Source organism: Gracilinanus agilis, chromosome 5 (assembly GCF_016433145.1).
Source record: "Gracilinanus agilis isolate LMUSP501 chromosome 5, AgileGrace, whole genome shotgun sequence".
Classification (NCBI taxonomy): Eukaryota; Metazoa; Chordata; class Mammalia; order Didelphimorphia; family Didelphidae; genus Gracilinanus; species Gracilinanus agilis.
This window is the reverse complement of record NC_058134.1, coordinates 97309222-97328721: the sequence shown is the minus strand read 5'-3', so window position 1 is coordinate 97328721 and position 19500 is coordinate 97309222. Positions and strand designations below refer to the sequence as shown.

At 45.5% G+C, this 19500-nt stretch overlaps 1 protein-coding gene across 2 annotated transcripts; it reads left to right on the top strand.

Moving 5' to 3' along the window:
* Positions 1 to 888: 888 nt before the first annotated feature.
* On the top strand, positions 889 to 18678 carry ABCB8 (ATP binding cassette subfamily B member 8). Of its 2 annotated transcripts, none has more exons than XM_044677918.1 (16): positions 889 to 1020; positions 3790 to 4084; positions 4556 to 4711; positions 4889 to 4983; positions 5727 to 5832; positions 6654 to 6815; positions 6972 to 7057; positions 7153 to 7250; positions 7582 to 7687; positions 9995 to 10028; positions 10342 to 10478; positions 10782 to 10876; positions 11081 to 11214; positions 12813 to 12960; positions 16445 to 16620; positions 18242 to 18678. In XM_044677918.1, the coding sequence occupies exons 1-16, from the start codon at positions 926 to 928 to the stop codon at positions 18404 to 18406; spliced, it is 2088 nt and encodes a 695-aa protein (XP_044533853.1). In that variant the 5' UTR covers positions 889 to 925; the 3' UTR covers positions 18407 to 18678. The 2 variants fall into 2 exon arrangements, with proteins under 2 accessions (XP_044533853.1, XP_044533852.1); XM_044677917.1 differs by having other exon boundaries at positions 16445 to 16695.
* Positions 18679 to 19500: the final 822 nt, after the last annotated feature.

The following is a 19500-nucleotide window of genomic DNA, read 5'->3' as shown; positions in this document are numbered from 1 at the left end:
TAATTGGGCATGTTCTTTTCTGGGAGTTACACAGCAATTCTCAGTGCCTTCCTCCTGATAGCCTCATAGAGAAAGACCAAAGTTCTGATGCTTCTGTAACAAAGTTCATGTACATATTAAAACATGAGAGCTCCCTATTTACCCTGCCTTCTTCCTTCCCAAGGACTCCCCTCCATACTAACTCATCAGAAGCCTAAAAACCCTTCCTTCCCCCACCTGTCAGGAACTCTCCTCCCCATTTACTCATAGTCAATCCACTTTCCTTTCTCCTTCCCTCTTGCCCCCGGAATCCCCCAACTTTCCGGATCCCCTTCCCTTCCATCCCCAAGAGCACCAAATTCTTGATGTAAATAAGCGTGATGTCATGTTCCATGTTAGTGACAGGATTCCAACTCCCCCACTCCCCATCAATTTCTTGGCTTCTCAAACTAAGGTTTAGAGAACAGGTCAGGTCAGCTGGGGCCCCAACCCTTCGAGCTGCCCTCCGCCCTACCCTCCTACCGAAAGAACTCGGACTTAGACACTGACTAGTCCCTTCCCACCCACACCCAGTCCACCAGGACCTCCCCGCCCCCCTTCGCCACGCCCCATCCCTCGCCTGGACAAGCCCCACTCCTCGCATGTCACGCCCCATCCTTTGCATGGCTCCGCCCCACGAGGAGGGCAAAGGAAGCTTGGAGGCTTTCCCAATCTTCGTCCCGGAGGGGGAAGGGCCCCAACTGATTCTCCAGTCACAGCTCTGGGCAAGTACCATCGGAGAGAATTTCTCCAATCACAATTCAGAAAGATAGAGGTCAAGCTCTTTCCACCAATCCTAGTTGAGGCTCGTGGGGCTCGTCGGGAAGGGGGCTGAGCCAACATGGCGCCTTCAGCGGGACAAGGGTGAAACCGCCACTGCTGGCTGCTTCCATCCTTCTGCCCCAAAATGTTGGTTCACTTATTTCGGGTCGGGACTCGGGGCTGCCCTATTCGGGGAGCGCTGCTGCTGCCGCTCCGGTCCCGGACGTTTACAGCCGTCAGGTAAAAAGGGGCGCCCGGCTTGGAGCAGGCCGGTGGCTTGCCGGTTCCGCGAGCGTTCTCCCTTGGAAATGTAGTTTCCGGTTCTGCTCGAGACTGCTGGGAGATGTAGGCTCCCTCTGCTCTGGGTGTAATGTGTCATCTAGTGGGGAAGCGTACTTAATAATTTATGGAGAGGGCTCAGATGCAGACAGGTTTCTATATTGCCTTTATGGGGCCTGGGACCTGAGGGGACAGAAGTCGAATTCAGCGTAGCCTCGCTCCAGGTGGAGCCTGAGATCCCCGGGTGTTCAGAGAGTGGGCCTCAGCCCAGGGACAGAGCTGCCGCTGCTGCCCCCTTTCAGGAATCTGGCCTGGGTCGCACATTAATGTTCTTATCACGTAAAGAGCTGATGAACTATATGCTGTGGTGATTCTGATAAAGCTGCAAAATATCTCCATGAAGCAGTATGCTTGATGATGAAGATAACAAACTCTCCCATCTCTGTAGAGTTTCTTGATTTTTCAAAAAAGTTCTTTCACAAACATTATTTGCTTCTCACAGTAGCCCTACGAGGGAGGCAAAGGTGGATGCTGAGAAAGCTGGGCACGTAGACACAAAGGTACCATCAGGAAAAAACTGACCTTTGCTAAATCAGTAAGCAACAGCCCCAGAAGCATGGTAGGCAACAGGATGCCTAGGAGATGGCCGTGGTGTGGCATTGCTCCAAAAGCCAACTTGATATTGGATTGGACAGGCATGAGCATGATGCTTGAGTGCCAAAAAGTAATCCTTCTGCTCTCCTTGGCAATAGCTAAATTCTTTAGAGCCCCAAGTCTGGGCCTCCAGACCAGCTAATGAGGGATATGAGAGAAGCTGGAGAGGAGCCATAGTAAATTATTAAAGGGATCGAAAATTGGCCTGGTGAGGAAAGAGCAAAAGAGTCAGGATTATTTAAACTGGGATAAGAAGGGTTCAGTAACTATATACAAATATACTTAAGAGTTATAAATTCAAGTATGCTGTTAGTTTGCTCATCAGCTCTGTCAAAAGTAGAATGAGAATAACAGTTTGACTCTCTGCAAGAGATTTGTCTTAAATCTCAAATATATAATTTATATATATTAAAATATATAAAGAACTTCAAAAACATGTACAATATAATATATTGTTATATATCATATTGCAGATATAATTAATATATAATAAACAATGCAATATAAAGATTGAAAGCAGCTGGGAGAGTTGAGAAATGAGCTAGAATCATCTTTCCTTATATTAAAGAATAGGAATAGGCCCTGTCAGTCTGCACTAGGTTAGAGACAAGTCTACCTGTAGACTGGCAAGGAGCCCACCATCTCTAGGTTTCTGTGAAAAGACAAACTCTAGCTAGGTAGGATATATCTGAGGATACTCAGTATCGCCCTGGTTGATGGTGATGACACTTCAAATTCACATTGGTGTTTTATGCTTTGTCAAGGTATTTTCATATTCATTTTCTCATTTGAACCTCCCAAAAAATATGTGAGATAGTTGGGCTGATAGTATTATTCTTATTTGACAAATAAGAAAATGGAGGCACAAAGGTCAATGGTTTGTCTTGGGTCATACATTGAATGTAGTAACAAAGCTGAAAAAAGAAGCCAGATCTTGTGAGCCTTTGCCCAATGCCCTTTCCAAAGTACCATGCAGCTTTCTAACTAAGGTGTTTTTTTTTTCTTTTTCTTTTATCACAAAATAGAGGGGAAATGTGTCTTTTCCTTTTCCTCTGGGCCCTCTCTTTTCAGTGGCCCACATGGAATGGGAGGAGAAACATAAAAGAGTAGAAAAAGCATTGGACAAGTCAGGTTCTGACCCTAACTCTAGCTATGACTTTATGCAACTTACTTACCCTCCCTGGGCTTCTGTTTCCTCATTTAAGATCCTGGGGGTTGGTCTACATGACCTAAGTGGTGTAATAATTAAAATTATGAGGCTGATAGTAGCTTAATAACTTTATTAAATCAAAGTAATAGGAGTAGTAAAGAGAAGGAAAGGTAGGAAAGAGGTAGAGATGTACTTAGCTTTCTAATCTATTGGCTGCCATGATGGGCCTATGGCTGACTCCAACAATGGTTCCTTCAACTCTCCTACAATCCAGCCAGAAGACTCCAAAGACCACCTGGTCTCCATTTATAAACTCTTTCTCCACCCTCTCACTCTCACATGTCATGTCTCAGGAACCAGCCATAGTTTCTTAATTTGCCTGGCAAATTAAGGGGGAGCCAGGGGGAGCAGTGCCTGTGCAATCAGTTTCCTATCTCTTTGGTTCCTTGGTTCTTTAACTTCCTTTCTCTGAGGGCTTATCCATACCTGAATTTAGTTATTGGACTTTGACTCCAGGTCACCTCTGAGAGATGACTTCAAAAAAAGGCGACATAATGGAGAGAGAAATTTGCTTCCAGCTGTGGCTTTGACCTCTTAAGATCTTAATTCTAAAATTGTGAGGGTCCTGAAGGCTAAAGGATACAAGGGAGGTTAGTTATCCATGTACTCAATAAGAGCAGTGGAATGAGATAGAGAACACAGAACAATATCAGCTCTCTTGCAATTCTTGACTTTTATTCATATGTGTATGGTTTTTCTCATCAACTGGGGTTATCTCCCATGCTCCTTGATGAAAATGACCATATCTTTTCTTTCATCCTCCATGAAAGTGCCAACTAGCATCAGTGCCAGGCACAGATCTGGGGTCTCAGCAGGGACTATGCTCCTGATTAGTTGATTGATTTATGACCACTTTCTCCCCACAGGCATTTGGATGGCCGCACTGGCTCCTTCATTCTCCGGGCCCTGGCCCGGCTCCGGCTGTGCCTACCCAGAAGACCCCCAGCTCCCCGCCAAGGATCCTTTCTCTGGGTTGGGGGGCTACTCTTGGGTCCGATGATATTAAGCAAGGGCTGCCGCCTCTACCTTCTGGGGCGGTGTGAGGTAGAGGAGCTGACCCTTGTTGAGTGCACACCCCAACCAGAGGAACCCTGCTTCAATTGGGCCCTCTTTTGGCACTTTCTTCGGCCCCACCTGTTGGCCCTGTGTGCAGCCATTGTGGTGAGGTCTTCCCCTCACCCCCACCCCATTCTTCCATCTTTACTGGAGATAGGGACAGGGTTATGGGATAGAATTCCTGGGTCAGTGGGGGGTTGCCCAGAGAGAAGACATATAACATCCCATCACCATTACTACATTAGAAACCCAGGGAGAATGGTAGCAATGAACCTATTTTAAGGTAATGGAAAGAGAAGAAATAGAGTGGAGAATCTCATCCAGGGAGGCTAGACTTCAGTCAGTTGGGAGAAAAAGTGTAAGAAAACTTACTGGGTCTTTCAAGAAGAGTACCCAGTGTATATGGGTGCACAGAAATAGTGGGAGCAAAGACCATGCATGGATCAGGAGGAAGTAGAGTATCTGGAATCTACCAAGCTAGACTGCAGGAGCAGTTAGACAGTCATTGTCAAGGACACAGAAGCATAGATTCCCTTCTACTAAGTTGTTTCCTTTTCCCCTTACCCCTAACCCCAGCTAGCACTGGGATCAGCCTTGGTGAATGTGCATATTCCCCTGCTCCTGGGCCAACTTGTGGAGATTGTGGGAAAATACACCCGGGATCATTTCGGGAACTTCATGGTTGAGACCCGAGGCCTTGGTGTTCATCTGCTCACTCTCTACTGCATCCAGGTACTGTGGAAGTCAGTGTGGGGAAGACTTTGAGGGACATTCAGAACCATCAGTTTTAAAGTATACTGCCTTAAGTATTTTCTGGGTTTGGGGAGGGATCTAGAGCTATATTCAGACAAGAACAAATTAGGGGAGCCTCAGTGGATCTCTATGGTTCATCTTTAGTTTTCTCCTTAGGGGCTGCTGACCTTTGGGTACCTGGTACTGTTGTCAGAGCTTGGGGAACGAATGGCTAGAGATATTCGGAAAGAACTGTTTGGTTGCCTGCTTCGGTAATGCTGGATGGAAGGTGGGGTGACTGTGGGTGTGAGTATAAAAACAGGCATGGGAAGAAAGGAAATCTTCCCTAAGTACACCCAGAGGGGGCAAAGGGAATATACTTTGGGAAATAATCAGGAGCACACTTAGTGATGGTAGTTATATAATAGCTATGATTCTAACACTCTTATATCCAGTTTACAGTAAATAGACTTCCAAAAATCCTGTCAAACTTAGTCTTGGGGCTGGAGCCTTTTTTTCCTCTCTCAGGCTCTGAAGCTCACATTTCTGGTCTAAGAAGGCTGTTCCTCCAGGCGAAAGACATAGGAGGTCCCATGACTTGGAAAGAGGAATATTCTAGAATCCAAGAAACAACCTATATTTTAATTCTGGTTCTGACAAATATTAGCTACGTGATCTTAATTAGATCACTTAACATTCTCCCTTCACTCACTTCATGTCTAAAATGGAAGCCTTACCTCTCTGAGACTGAGAGACCAAGCTAGGTTACCTCTTAAAGTCCCTTCCTGCCATCAGATCTGTGCATTTGTTCTGTTTCCCAAACTTCTCTTCATCCCTGGGGCAGACCTGGTCCTGTCTCCCTGCTACTGACATTCCCCATCAATTCCTTAACAGGCTGGACTTTGAGAATCTATGGTGATTCTTGATTGACCATGAAGACCAGGGCCTGCTAAGGTGCTTTGAATTGGTACACTGGGACCTTATCCCAAAGATGATCCAATTCTTATTCCTCCAGACAGGACATTGCCTTCTTTGACAACAAAAAGACAGGACAACTGGTGACACGACTAACATCAGATGTGCAGGAATTCAAGTCATCCTTCAAACTTGTCATCTCCCAGGTCAGGGGATTCCTGATTGCCCTCTTTGAGGGAGACTCTAGACAGTCCTGGGGGTGAGCCTAAGTGCAGAGCTGGTAGAACAAGGGGTCTACCTTGGGAGCAAAGGAAGAAGGGAAAGCTGTGGGTGATGAGAGGCCAGAAATAGTGACTACATGATGTGGGCACGTTCTTCCTCACTGCTTTGGAAATCCCACCCTCAGGAAACCTACCAGGTGCAGAAGATGAGGAGCAGGGGCTTCCCTGGTCTCTGTTATCTGTAGTGAGGATTTCTCAAGCTGATTGTCCTTGTCCTCTTCATTATACAGATCTAGCATGTCAAGAATGCTCCTCAAATCTGAGTCTCTTTTATGCTTAGACTGAGCTCCTAGAGGGCAGGGTACCAGCTGGTCTGTGGTTGGCACTGACCTGTATCCTTAGATAATGGCTAGCACCTGGTATAATGACACATGGAAATAGGTGCTGTAAATCTAATATAAAATGGCTGAACCCCTATTCACAGGCTACTGTATACTCTTGTATTTGTTTCCTATTTATGGGACTGAATTTGCATCAATTTATCCATACCCTTTTGTATCCATCCAGAAGCTCTTCTGCCTTGGACAGATATGGTAGATATTTGCAGGGCAGCTTTAGAGAGTTTAGGGGTGTAGCTTATGGCTATAGAACAAAAAAAGCTTACTGGCCATCACCAGAAATCGAACCTGTGACCTTGTCCTCAATAGCTGTGTTCTAATTAGCTAAGCTAACCAGCTGACCCTTACTAAATGCTTTTGACTGATGGTGTTGATTCCATTTATTTCCTCTCCTTTCTCTCCTCCCAGGGTCTCCGAAGCTGTACCCAGCTGGCAGGCTGCCTGGTATCCCTGACCCTGTTGTCCCCACGCCTCACAATTATATTGTTGCTGGTCACCCCTACACTGGTTGGGGCTGGCACCCTGCTGGGCTCTATTCTCCGAACGCTCTCTCGAAAGTCCCAGGAGCAGGTACCAGTGTCACCTCCCAACCCTCCCTTAACCCCTAACACCTATTCCTCCCCATGCTTTACCCTTGACTGTTCATTCTTCCCACACTCCTCTCCCCACCAACTCATTTTTAGATGTCAGATATTCCCCAGGCTTTAACTCCAGGTCTCCCTGCAGATTGCCAAGGCAACAAGTGTGGCAGATGAGGCCCTGGGCAATGTGCGGACTGTGAGAGCCTTTGCCATGGAGCAACAGGAACAAGAGTGAGTCCCAGAGAGGCAAGGGGACCAGGCGGGTATGGAGGGCCTCCCTGCTTGGTGGTGGGGTACATTCTCCTCTCCCCACTTCTGAATCCCAGGCATTATGGAGCAGAGCTGGAGGAGTCGTGCCGACTGGCAGAGAAACTGGGCAGAGGCATTGCTATCTTCCAGGGGCTCTCCAGCATTGCACTCAACTGTGAGTGACACAGTTAAGGAAGGAAAGAGGGCATGTAGGGTTGTCTGGGCATAGTCATAAACCTCACAAGGTTGATGGGGGAGATCACAAGGTGGGGAGGTGGACAATCTATTTAATCTTAAGAATCAAAGAACTTCAGACCTTCTATAGAACAGCCTCTTTATTTGACAGAAAAGGAAACCAAGGCGGGGTCCTGGAGGATGGTTTGCCCAAGATCAGTGGCAGAACTAGGAACAAGTCCTCCCCAGCTCAGTGCTTATTCCACTTTGTCAGAAAACCTTTTGTCTGTTCTCACATTGTGGTGACCTCTCATCCAATGTCCCCCATGCAGGCATGGTTCTGGGCACTCTGTTCATAGGAGGTACTCTGGTGGCAGGAGACAAGCTGTCAGGTGGGGATCTCATGTCTTTCCTGGTGGCCTCACAGACTGTGCAGAGGTGAGTGAGGGTCAACTAAGGAGCTGGGCATATGAGCCTCCTGCCCAGCCCCATCCTACACTGAGCTTTACCTTGGGACAAAGGACACCTAAAGCCACGTTTGTTTTGTTAGGTGTGGAGGTATGCAAGCAGCTTGTCTTTTAGACCCAGCAAAATCTCTTTGTGCTTTACAGTGTCAATGGCAGGCACCCTTCTTCAGCTAGGCACCTTGAGTTTTTTCTGGAAGACTAACACACAGCTGCCATTCAGGCAGTCATAGAACTTAGAAGAGACCTTAGAAGCCATCTAGTCTAGCCTTTCACCTAGGGCCAGAAACAGCCTCTATGTGAGTACCTCCAGTGCCAGGAAGATCACTGCCTTCTGGCTGGCCCGATTTCATGTTAAACAGTTCTGGTTCTTCAAAAGTTCTTCCTTACACAGATCCCAAGGCTAACTCCTTCTCATGTCTACCCAATGATCCCACAGTTTTGCTGCCCAGAGTAACAAAGAACCAGATCATTCTCTTCTCTGTGCAACTATCTAACTATAGAAAGCCACCAGTTAAATCTCTCTCAGGTTTATCTTTGCCCTGTGTATGGCTTGGTTTCTAGATTTGTTCTGATAATCCCTGAAAATGGATTCTGCCACTGCATTTCAAAGACTTGTTTTCTCCCCTAAAGAACATCCCCCAAACTGGGCCTGTACTTGCTTTACTGGGTCATAGCAGCCCCATCCCACCACACCTCATCTCCTTGGTGGTTTTCTCTCAGGCAGGCCTGCCCGCACTTTCTTCCCTCACATACTTGGGGCCTCTTCCAAGACTCAGAACAATGAAGAAGAGTTCAGTGGACAAACTGACCCATGTTTGCAGAGCCAGGCCCCTGTGCTCACCAGTGCCCTATAGACTAGGGACTTTTGGAGTTCTTCCTGAGTCTCTTCCCACCTACTACTGTTAGTTTTCAATGAGCTATCATGTTCTCTTTAGTCAAGGGAGGGTTTGGGGGTGGAGGGTCCCCCCTTTCTGCAGGCACCTGACCAGACTCTAACAGGGGAGGGGAACAGAGCCAGGGTGGTTCCAGAGAAAGGATGAGAGAGGCCCAGAAAGGGCAAACACACTGGAGTCTTGGCTGGAGAAGCCAAGGGCGTTTTCTCATTCCACCTTCGAACAAAGTGTGCTGAGGCTTTGGATCTGAGCTAAGGATTTGTTGAATGACTAAGGCTACGAGACAGGCAGCTGGAAACTTACCCCCCCTGCTGGACACTGTGGGAAATTTCCTTGCCTATTTCTATTGATCATCCTTTTGGGAAAGCAAGGTCACTCACCGCAGATGCTAAGGAGACGGGAGCCCTGGACTTTTGCCAGGTCTCTAATAGCTTGCTGACTTAGTCTAGAGGACAGTCTTTTTCTTCTCTCGTCCCTCTTTCCTGCCAAAAACTCCTCATTTATTCAAGAGGTTCTTCTCTTGAGCACCTGAAACATGGCAGATTCTATACCTACTCCCCTCCCTGAGCTATTCTTCAGCTTTCCCCTCCCCCTGGGGGATCACTGGGTCTGGCTGCCCTTAATGAAGTCAGTCTTTCTCTGTGAAATTTGGACCTGCCACTCTTCAGGACTGGAGACACACAGATTCCTTTCCAGAGTAATTGTTGATTTATGACTCCTTGTTTATCACTTCCCACTCACAAAGTCACCCTCCTGCTGCTGCTCCTTAACATTCACTGGGTCACTTTCACCCACTTCCTTCCCATTTCCCCCCTTTTCCCAAAATCTAGCCAAAGGGATAGCCTAGGGACCCATGGGGGTATAATAGACAAATCACAGCACAGAATAAAATTATGGAGTTCAGAAACTTTAGCTTAGGGGCATCCCAACCCTTCATCTTCCTCCCAAGTGCTTTTTTTTTTCCCTTTCCCATTTTTAACCCCTCCGCTCTATACCACCACTTCTCCATATCCAGATGACATCTCCACCTCTCTGATCAGTATTACTTTTTTGCTCTGTGCCTCTACTCTTTGTGAGACAGCTAGGTAGTGCAGGGGAGACAGCTCTGGGCCTAGAGTCAAAAAGATCCAGAGTTCAAATACTAGCTATGAGACCATGGGCAAATCATTTGACTTCTCTTTGCTGCAATTTCCTCATCTGTAAAATGGGAATAATAATAGCACCTACTTACCTGGGATATTGGGAAGATTAAATGAGATAATTATTATAAAGCACTTAGTACAATGCCTGGCTCATAATAAGGACTATAGAAATGTGATGTGGTTGTTATGAATTATGTTCCCACCTCACTTGGCCATTCTCTGTTTCTCTTTTTCTCCCTACAGGTCCATGGCCAATCTCTCTGTTCTGTTTGGTCAGGTGAGTTGAAGTGGAGTCATGGAGATCTCGAAGTGTGCAGTTATTGTTAGACACTGAGAAGTTTGGATCATTTCCACAAAGCACCGGCATTGGAGGAGTGGGGGAGGCAGACACACCTGACTCTAGTCTGGCTAAAGGGAAAAGTAGTAACCTATGCTAGATCCCCCAGAGGCATCAGCATCTCTGAGACACAAAGGTGTCATGGGTTTCTCCTTGGGGAGAGATTATGGATTCTGAGTTTGGTGAACCCTCACTACCTGTTTTCCACCCATTCCCCACCTCCTTATCTCTTCCTATATTTTTCTTCCTATAGGTGGTTCGAGGGTTTAGCTCTGGGGCCCGGGTCTTTGAGTATATGACTCTGATCCCAGAAATTCCACTGCATGGGGGCTGCTACATTCCACAGACTGAACTCCGAGGTGCTATCACTTTTGAGAATGTCTCCTTCAGGTCAGCACATAGGACACTTGGGGCCAGAGATGGGAAAATAGTCAATGTGTGACGCCTTTTGTATATAGAGCTTCTCCTGGGGGGGGGGGGGAACCTTTGTGATTGGGTATTCTGGGCTTTCTTTTTTCTTTTTTTTTTTGTGAGATATTATTTTCTGGGTCCCTTTAACCCCTTTGAATAGATAGAGGCCCTGGAAGAGGTAGATCTTGTTTCCATCACCTGGCCTCTGCTCCCTAAATCTGATGAAGATTATTGAGACCCCTAGAGCCCCTGTCTACTTTTCACCCCCATTCCCTTTTCCAGTTATCCCTGCCGGCCAGATTTTGTTGTGCTCAAGAACTTCAACCTGAAGCTGCCTCCTGGCCAGATGGTGGCCCTTGTGGGACAGTCCGGGGGAGGTAAGTATATGCTAGCCCTTAACCATCCTGAACATTCTCCAGGAGGTAGAACCCATGCCCCATCTCCCATTCTTCCTGAGAGCCCGGGTCCTCACTCCCAATCTAGGACTACTTCTTCTCAGAGGCTTTCTTTTATATCCCTGTCTTCCCAAAAAGGGCCTCCTGACCTCCTAATCTCTTTCCCTGACCCCTCTGTCTCCCCAGGAAAGTCTACGGTGGCATCCCTGCTCGAACGGTTCTATGACCCCACAGAAGGAACAGTGACTTTGGATGAGCAGGACCTTCGAACCCTAGATCCATCTTGGCTCCGGGGTCAAGTCATTGGCTTCATAAGCCAGGTGAAAGAGAGGCTAAACCAGTAGGGCTGGGAGTGAGGAACCCAGGAAGGTAGAAGCAACTGTCATCACTGATGCTCTGATTCCAGTATCATGGCCTGCCACTTCCCAAAATGTGAAATCCTGGCTCTACTGGGCTCTTCCTTATACACCCTCTTTGCCCCTGTCCCTTAAGAAAGATGATGTTCTCTTGTTTTTCCTTGTTACCCTAATGTTCTCAGGAAAATCTCAGGTTCAGTCATTTACACATTTAGGTGAATAGAAGCCCTGTGTTCACCCTCCCAGGGCTGTAGGTATTTTATGTTTTCTCTCATTGTGGAATGAAAGATTTCATCCCATTCGGGCTCCAGGGAACAAGTGTCTTGGAGGATAAGGGAGGCTTTCTGGGCTCCTTGAAATTATATCACAAAATAGCCAGTTCTAGTCAGGAGGTTTGGAAAAAGCCTATGGTCATTACTGTGGATTATACTTCACAATAGTCCTGCCCCTCACCTGCCCTGCTGTGTGACCCTGGGCAAGTCACTTAACCTCTCAGGGTTCTAGACCATTGGGGGTCAAACTCAAAAAGAAAGAAAAGTCACTAAAGCATATAGAAGGATCCCTGTGGGCTGCATACTGACTTGGAAAACAACATGTTCACATTATCTATGTTTTATTGTATTTCTATTTATTTTGTTGAATATTTTCCTATGACATTTTAATCTGATTTGAGTGTAATTGACCACATGTTTGTCGCTTCTACCCTGGGCAACTCTCTCAGGCTCCTAAGTGCTGACCTGCCTAGGTAGAAGTAGTTAGTTTCCTTGTCTGGAAGGTAAAATCACCATCCTGAATTTCCACTGCCCCCCCCCCCCATTTACTTTCTTTTTTTTTAATCCTTACTCTCTGTCCTATTAACAACTCCAAAGGGCAAGGACCAGGCAAATGAAGTTAAGTGACTTGCCCAGGGTCACTCATCTAGGAAGAGTCTGAAGCCAGATTTCAACCCAGGTCCTCCCAATTCCAGGCCTGGCATTCTATTCACATTACTGCTCTCTCCCTATATTTACTATGGGCAACCCCTCAAGGCTTCAGCTACAGTCCCTAGGACTCCTTCCTCATGGCTATGGGCAGTGGTTTGGGTTTAAGGTGCTAGAATTAAGACATTGATTGTTTTTACCTTAGCATCTTGTAAATGATATGATGATAAAGGGCTCCTTGCCAGCCAGGCCAGAGTCTAGTGCCTGAACTCCACCTCAATTCAGTGGGAACCAGACAGAAAGAATCACTCACTGGGTGGCTCCTCTCAGAGAGTCCCAGCATTCCTGCCATGCCCCTGTGGAAGGTCATCCCCCTACCCTGCCATCTTTCAGAGGCCTTGCTTTTCTACCTCAAGACCTTTATAGTTCTGGCTGACTCTAACCATCCTCTCCCTCAGGTGGCTTCTTCAGAGTTTCCTAAGTCCCTTCTTAGCCAAAATACTTTCTCTTTACTAGCTGTGTCAACCCCAACAATTCTGGGGAAACCATTGGGCAGAGAAGAGCCAGAGGGGCAGGGACAGGTGAGCCTTGAGGAGGGAATGGTGACAGTGAGCTCCTCAGTGATCTTCCATTACTCCCTAGGAACCCATCCTATTTGCTACAACCATCATGGAGAACATCCGCCTAGGGAAGCTGGATGCCACTGATGAAGAAGTCTACAAGGCTGCCAAGGAAGCTAATGCCCATAATTTCATTTGCAGCTTCCCCGACGGCTATAACACTGTTGTGGGTAAGTAGGATCATTGTTTCTTCCCTTCTATCCACGATTGGACTTGCTCTCCTGTCTCAGAGTCACAATGTGAATGCCAGCTAAGGCCATGAAGAAAGTTCCAAAACCATACTAAAAGATTTGAAGGGTCAAGGGCAGAGGGGAATATTTGAGAAGAACAATCTTAATTCTGCCACGTAGACAATAATTGACCCATGAGCTGGTACGACTGAAAATGTTCTAGAAGTCCCAGGTGAATTCCATGCAGGGCTGTCACTGAAGAAGCCAGGCCATGGGACTGCATTTAAAAAAACAAATAAACCATGTAGAAACTGAGTGATCATATCCTGTCAGTTCTTTGACCAGATCTGGGTTCTCCAGCTTCAGAGAAATATCTGAAAGAAGATTCTAACGATTGTTCAAAATTATAACAGATTAGAATTTTAAAAACAAAACAAAAACCATGGTTCAAAGAAATGAGGTTACTGAACCTGAAGTCAGGGAGACTGCAGGATTTAGTCTGGGAACACAACTGGAATCACTAAAGGAGTTTAAGTAGCATCTTCATCACACCAGAGGCCAAGGTACAAGAGCTGAAACAGAATTGGGAAGGAATTGAGATAGGATTTTTAGAAAGGGCATCCTAATGGACTAAGAGGAGCAAATGACTGACCTGAAGACATGAGAATGGTGTCCACCTTTCTTTCTAGGAGACTTGATGCTCCTTCACTTCCATCTTTTTTGACCTGTTTACCTAAAGGAGGAGGGCAGCCTGGCTTACCAGGGGAGCAAACTTCCTTCTTTCAGTCTAACCCTTCTGCTCCAGCTCCTTACTCAGTTCTGAAGTTATTCCTACTATATACCCTGTACATAATAAGGAGGTACTCAAATGAATGGCACTTAGCACAAAAGCTGAATTTTAAAAATAGGGTCAATGTATTGCCAAAAAATCCTGGGCAGAGAATATCAGATCTAATGCCCCCCCCCCAGTCATCCAATCAAGGTCACTTGGAAGCTAAGCATTGCCAGTGTTCCAAATGCACTGCTCAGGGGGAGTCCTTTTTCCAAAGCACAAACTGAAGAGGCCCCTAGTGATTTATCGAGGTGCTCTCCCAATTGGGAGGCATATGTCCAGCCCCTTCATCCCATTTTCTGCAGCAACTTGAACACAATGGATGTGTTCCTGTGTTTCCCAAATGATGGGGTCATTGATATCATTTCTCAACTGAATACATTCCAGAAAGTCTCTTTATGCTCATTTGCTGGGCTCAAGTTCTTTCTTTGGATTCTGCCTCGGGATTCTCCAGTTCATCCTAGAATCCTGCTCTCATGAGGAGGAAAGGTTATCAGCACTCAGCCTCTGTAGGCAAACTGAAGTTGGAACCTTGCTTCTGAAACTCACCAGCTGGGTGTACTCAGACAAGTCACTTGACCCCTGGGTCTAATGCCAATTATATTAGGATTTTTATGAGGCTTAGTTAAACCAACCTTTATAAAAGACTTTGCAAACTTAACCTGCTACATAAATTCCAGCAAAAAAATTTGTTTTATTTATTTTTTGTCGATAGAGGCAGAGTGGATAAGGAGCTGCCTTTGGAGCCAAGAAGACCTGGGCTTAGGTCTCTCCTCAGGCACATATTGGCTAAGTGACCCAAGCATATTACTTATATGTTCTCAGCACTCTAGGCAACTCTAAGGATAGTTGTTACAAAGATAATTTCCTCTCTGGAAGCTCCTTCATCCAGTGAAATCATGGGTCTAGTTCTCATGCCCAGCCCTACTATTATTTCACATCTTTAAAGAAATAATTTGTATAATTTAACTTTTGTTTTTACATTTATTTGAGTCATTTCTGGATATATTGACTCCTCCATCCCTCCTCCCCAACACATACCCCATATATCTCTCTTTCTCTCTCTCTCTCTCTCTCTCTCTCTCTCTCTCTCTCTCTCTCTCGCTCTCTCGCTCTCTCGCTCTCTCGCTCTCTCGCTCTCTCTTTTTCTCTCCTCTCCCTCTCTCCCCACTTCTCACACACACATTTTCATGGAGCCTTCCTTTCTAACAAAGAAAATAAAGCAAAACCAGCCAACCAAGCCAAGACAGTAACAAGTACTTAACATTATCCTCCTCACCTTTATTTCTCTACCCATCTACCAGGAGCAGTGAGCTTTAGGACTAAGATTGGTCATTAAAATACTTCATCTTTCAGCTTCATTGTAAAACTTTTCATGTACATTCTTTTTTTTTTTAATTAAAGAATGTATTTATGTATCTCAGCCTCTCACTTCTGTCCCCAAATCCTAGAAAGCATCATCTGGGAGATAGATATGTATATATAAATTTTTTCTTTCATGTTTCCACTTTTCAATTCTTTCTCTGGAGGTAACATTTCCAAGTTATTCTTCAAGTATTAAATCAATAGATGTTCTCTTGGTTCTACTCATTTTTACTGTTCGTTATCCCATGTAGTTCTTTCCAAATTTTTAAAAAATTAGCCTGCTCGTCATTGTTTCTTGTGGCACAATAATATTCCTTCACAATCACACACCAGAATTTGTTTAGCCATTCCCCAACTGATACCTAGTTTCTGCCAAACTACTTTCAGTTGTCCCAACAATTCTTACCAAATAGTGATTTATTATCCCAGATCTTACCTAAATCTATGCTTTTATCAAGTACAAGGTGGTTGTATGTCTATTATGTTCCACTGATCTACCTTTCTATTTCTTAGCCAGTACCATATAGTTTTGCTAATTCTTGTATACTCTTGCAGTCATTGCCTGTTCATTTCGCTCTTCATAATTTCAAAGTCTTTCCATTTTTAAAAAATTAACTTCCTTGTCATTTCTTATAGCACAGTCGTGTTCCATCACACTTATATGCCACAACTTGTTTAGCTATTCCCCAGTTGATAGACATCCCCTCAATTTCCAGTTCTTTGCCATCTCAAAGAGTGCCACTATAAATGTTTTAAAACACGTAAGGTTTTTTTTCCTTTTCCCTGATCACCTTAGGAAACAAACCTATTAGTGATGTTAATGTGAAAAAATGAGGACATTAATACATTGGTGGAACTGTGAACTGATCTAACCGTTTTGGAGAGCAATCTGGAATTATGCCCCAAAAGTTATAAGCCTACATAAATTCTTAGACACCCCACCCCAGGACCACTAAGGGAAGAACATTTCAAAACTGAATAAAAAAGAGATAAAACAGGAGTTTGGGGCCAAAAAAGGTCCCTTGGAATGACACAGTCAGAAGAGTCACATCACAACACAACAGAGCACTCAACCTTGGGCTAGTTGCTATCAGAGGAAGTAACAAGGGAAGGAAGACAGTTTCTGCTCTCAAGTGTTCCGTCTGGTTGGGGAAAGAAAGCAAAGGTGTTATGGAGAGATGGCCCGTCTTAAGTGCTGTCTTTGGTCAAGCATGCAATCAAAAGCAATATCTGTTGGTGTTTTGACCCTTTCTTTTCCCTGTGTCCTCTTCTACTTCTACCTCCCAGGTGAGCGAGGCACAACCCTCTCGGGGGGCCAGAAGCAGCGTGTGGCCATTGCCCGGGCTCTTATCAAACAGCCCAAGGTGTTGATCCTGGATGAGGCCACAAGTGCACTGGATGGAGAGTCTGAGCGGGTTGTACAGGAGGCCCTGGACCGGGCCAGTACTGGCCGAACGGTGCTAGTCATTGCCCACCGCCTCAGCACAGTCCGGGCTGCCCATAAGATTGTTGTGATGGCCCAAGGCTGCGTCAAGGAGGTCAGCTGGTAACTGGTTTGGGAAGAGTAGAGGGAAGGACAGATTATAGGGGAGGCCCAAACTTTGCCCAGGCTGGCAGTAGGATGGTGGGAGAACACCAGGTAACATGATAGTAGATAGAGGCCTTGAGGTCAGCATTACAGTGTGGTACAATGAGGAGACAACTACAGAGTTCTTAGCTCCATTCTTGGTTAGCTGGAAGACTTTTTACAGATCACTTTAAACCTCTCTGCCTAGAACAGAGATTCTTCTTCTTTTTTTTTAATTAATTAATGAACTAATTTTTTTTTGTGAATTACATGTAATAACAAATGTCTGTGTTAGTTTTCTGAAGTTATATGATCCAAACTATCTGTCTCTACCTCCTCCCAAGCTGGCAAGCAATTCAGTCTGGGTTATACATGTTATCACACAAAACATATTTGAACAGAGATTCTAAGAGCCTGCCTATCCTGTGAGGTTGCTATAAGACTGACAGGATAATAGCTGAGGAAGAAAATTTTAATATCTTTAACTTCAAGTTTTTGAGGCAGGCAGATGAGAGTGGGGCACTGAATCTCAATATCCATATGACCTTGAATCTAGATCTACTGTAAGATCTAGAGTTAGCAAGAGATCATCTAGTCTGCTCCCCTGATTTTACAGATAAGGAAACTGAGACCTCGAGACATGATGTAATTTTTCTTGGGCCACACAGAGCATATAAAACAAGGTTCAGAAGCTTGGACCTCTTGACCCCAAATCCATCATTCACTTCTACCACACCTAGCTCACTAGCTCACCAGGTCTAGGAAAGCAGAGATACCAAGACCACACAGGTTCCAAAAACACTAAGCCAGGATACAGAATCAAAGCCCCAGGGCCAGGAGTGGAAATATTGACTGCTGTACAATGCAACTATGAAGCCGAACATTTATTCAGACTCAGATAGAAGCTGACTGAAGGCTTCTATAGCTGGCCCTGAGATTATCCCTTCTCCTTCCTGCTGTTGGAATTAACAGAACCTAAAGGACTTGAAGGAATTTCTAATTTGGGCAAAAGTTACATGGGGCTGGAGCTGTGAAGGTTCCTCTGGGACAGGTCGGCAACCTTTTTGGCCGTGAGAGCCATAAATGCCATATTTTTTAAAATGTAATTTCGTGAGAGCCGTACAGTGCTCACAGTGTGAGCTCCTGTCACAGCACCTGAAAAAAAATTGACTTTATGGCTCCTACAGAAAGAGCCATACATTGCCGACCCCTGCTCTGATACTTGGGGTCCAAAGGAGTTAGAGGAGGGGAGTGCTGGATGCTCAGGTCCTGAATGGAGGTGGGCATCACCCCTGGGTTTTTGTTTCCTTCAAGTGATTCTTTTGATTTCACCTGCCCAAATCTCTCCAATTAGCCTGTTACATTGGGTCCTTGAGTGTTAGCCGACTCTGAAGGTGATGATGAGATTAGGAGTTTATAAGAATTGAGTCCCTTCGTGGGCTCTAGATTGCTTCCCCAAGCCCCCTAAAGCTTAGAGTAACTTACTGTATATCTCACTGTGTTCCTGATTTTTTCAGGTTGGAACCCACATGGAACTCATGAGAAAAGGTGGACTGTACACAGAGCTCATCAAGAGTCAGGCCTTCTTGCCTCCACTATTACTAAACCCAGATTCTTCATCATCGCAATGGTTTGATCCTCGAAAAACTCAAGGCCACAATAACCATCGCTTCAGGCCCTGAAAATTGGCCTTGTGGTGTCTGGCCAGCCCAGGGCCTGAACACCCCCATGGTCCCAGAACTCAGAGCAGAGTTCAGAGCAGTGACTAAGCCCCAGAAAGGGGTTGATAGGAAAAGGAGACTATCAGCAGGGGCAAAGGGAGTACGGGATGCTGCTGCTGTTATGGCTATACTCAAAATAAACCCTGGGCTAGAGCCAGCTGGAGGGATGGAAGGGAGCTAGGGCCTAGCTTCCTTCTTCCCAGCCAGGCATCTTCCCTTTTCCCCTATCAAAACTACAGTAGTATTATTGGGATGAGATTGAGTCGTGGCCCCCATTATCCCTCCCTTTCTTCCCTCTTACTACCTTCTGTCCTCCCTGTTCTCCCACCTAGTTCCTTTTCCTCAAGTCTCAGCTACTTTGGTGAGCATCTTGCTGGTTTTCTAAGTTCAAATGCCCATGCCTCAGACCCTGGGGAATTTCTAGAAATAGTAGAAATGTATTGTTACATTAGTTCTCCTTCCTCCCATCTTTCCCTCCTCCAGGATTTATCTTTCTTTTCCCCATGGTTACATGATTCAAGTTTTCTCCTTCCCCTCATCCCTTCCCCCTCCCAGAGTAGACAAACAATTCCACTGGGTTATACACACACACACACACACACACACACACACACACATCACTCAAACCCATTTCCATATTATTCTTTTTTTGTAAAAGAGCAATCCTTTAAAACCAAAAACCTAAATCACACACCCTTATAAACAAGCAATCACGTTTTTTTTCTGGATTTCTACTCCCACAGTTCTTTCTCCAGATGTGGATAGCATTCTTTTCATAAGTCCCACAGAATTGCTCCAGGATCTAACTTGAACAAGCCCTTGTTGTCAGAGAAGAAAGAAAAGATCTAACCTTATAATTTTCCCCTGATCCCTGGTCACCACCTCACATGCTCCCCCACTCATCCCCTCCATTCAAATAACTTTGACTTGTTGGAGGGCAGTCCTTTGCACAAGCCATTTTGTACAGGAGCTTCCTCTGTTGCCCCAATCCGAGCCTCCTAGAGACTATCCCTGAAGACTCCTCAGAAAGTCCCAGGAGATCAGCACACACTTTG

What these genes read in the sequence shown, in the direction of transcription:
- ABCB8 (XM_044677917.1), top strand. Translation starts at nt 926, where the DNA reads ATGTTGGTTCACTTATTTCGGGTCGGGACTCGGGGCTGCCCTATTCGG. An exon ending in TTTGAGAATGTCTCCTTCAG is followed by an intron (nt 10,479 to 10,781) that starts GTCAGCACATAG and finishes TCCCTTTTCCAG; the next exon opens with TTATCCCTGCCGGCCAGATT. An exon ending in TGTGGGACAGTCCGGGGGAG is followed by an intron (nt 10,877 to 11,080) that starts GTAAGTATATGC and finishes CTGTCTCCCCAG; the next exon opens with GAAAGTCTACGGTGGCATCC.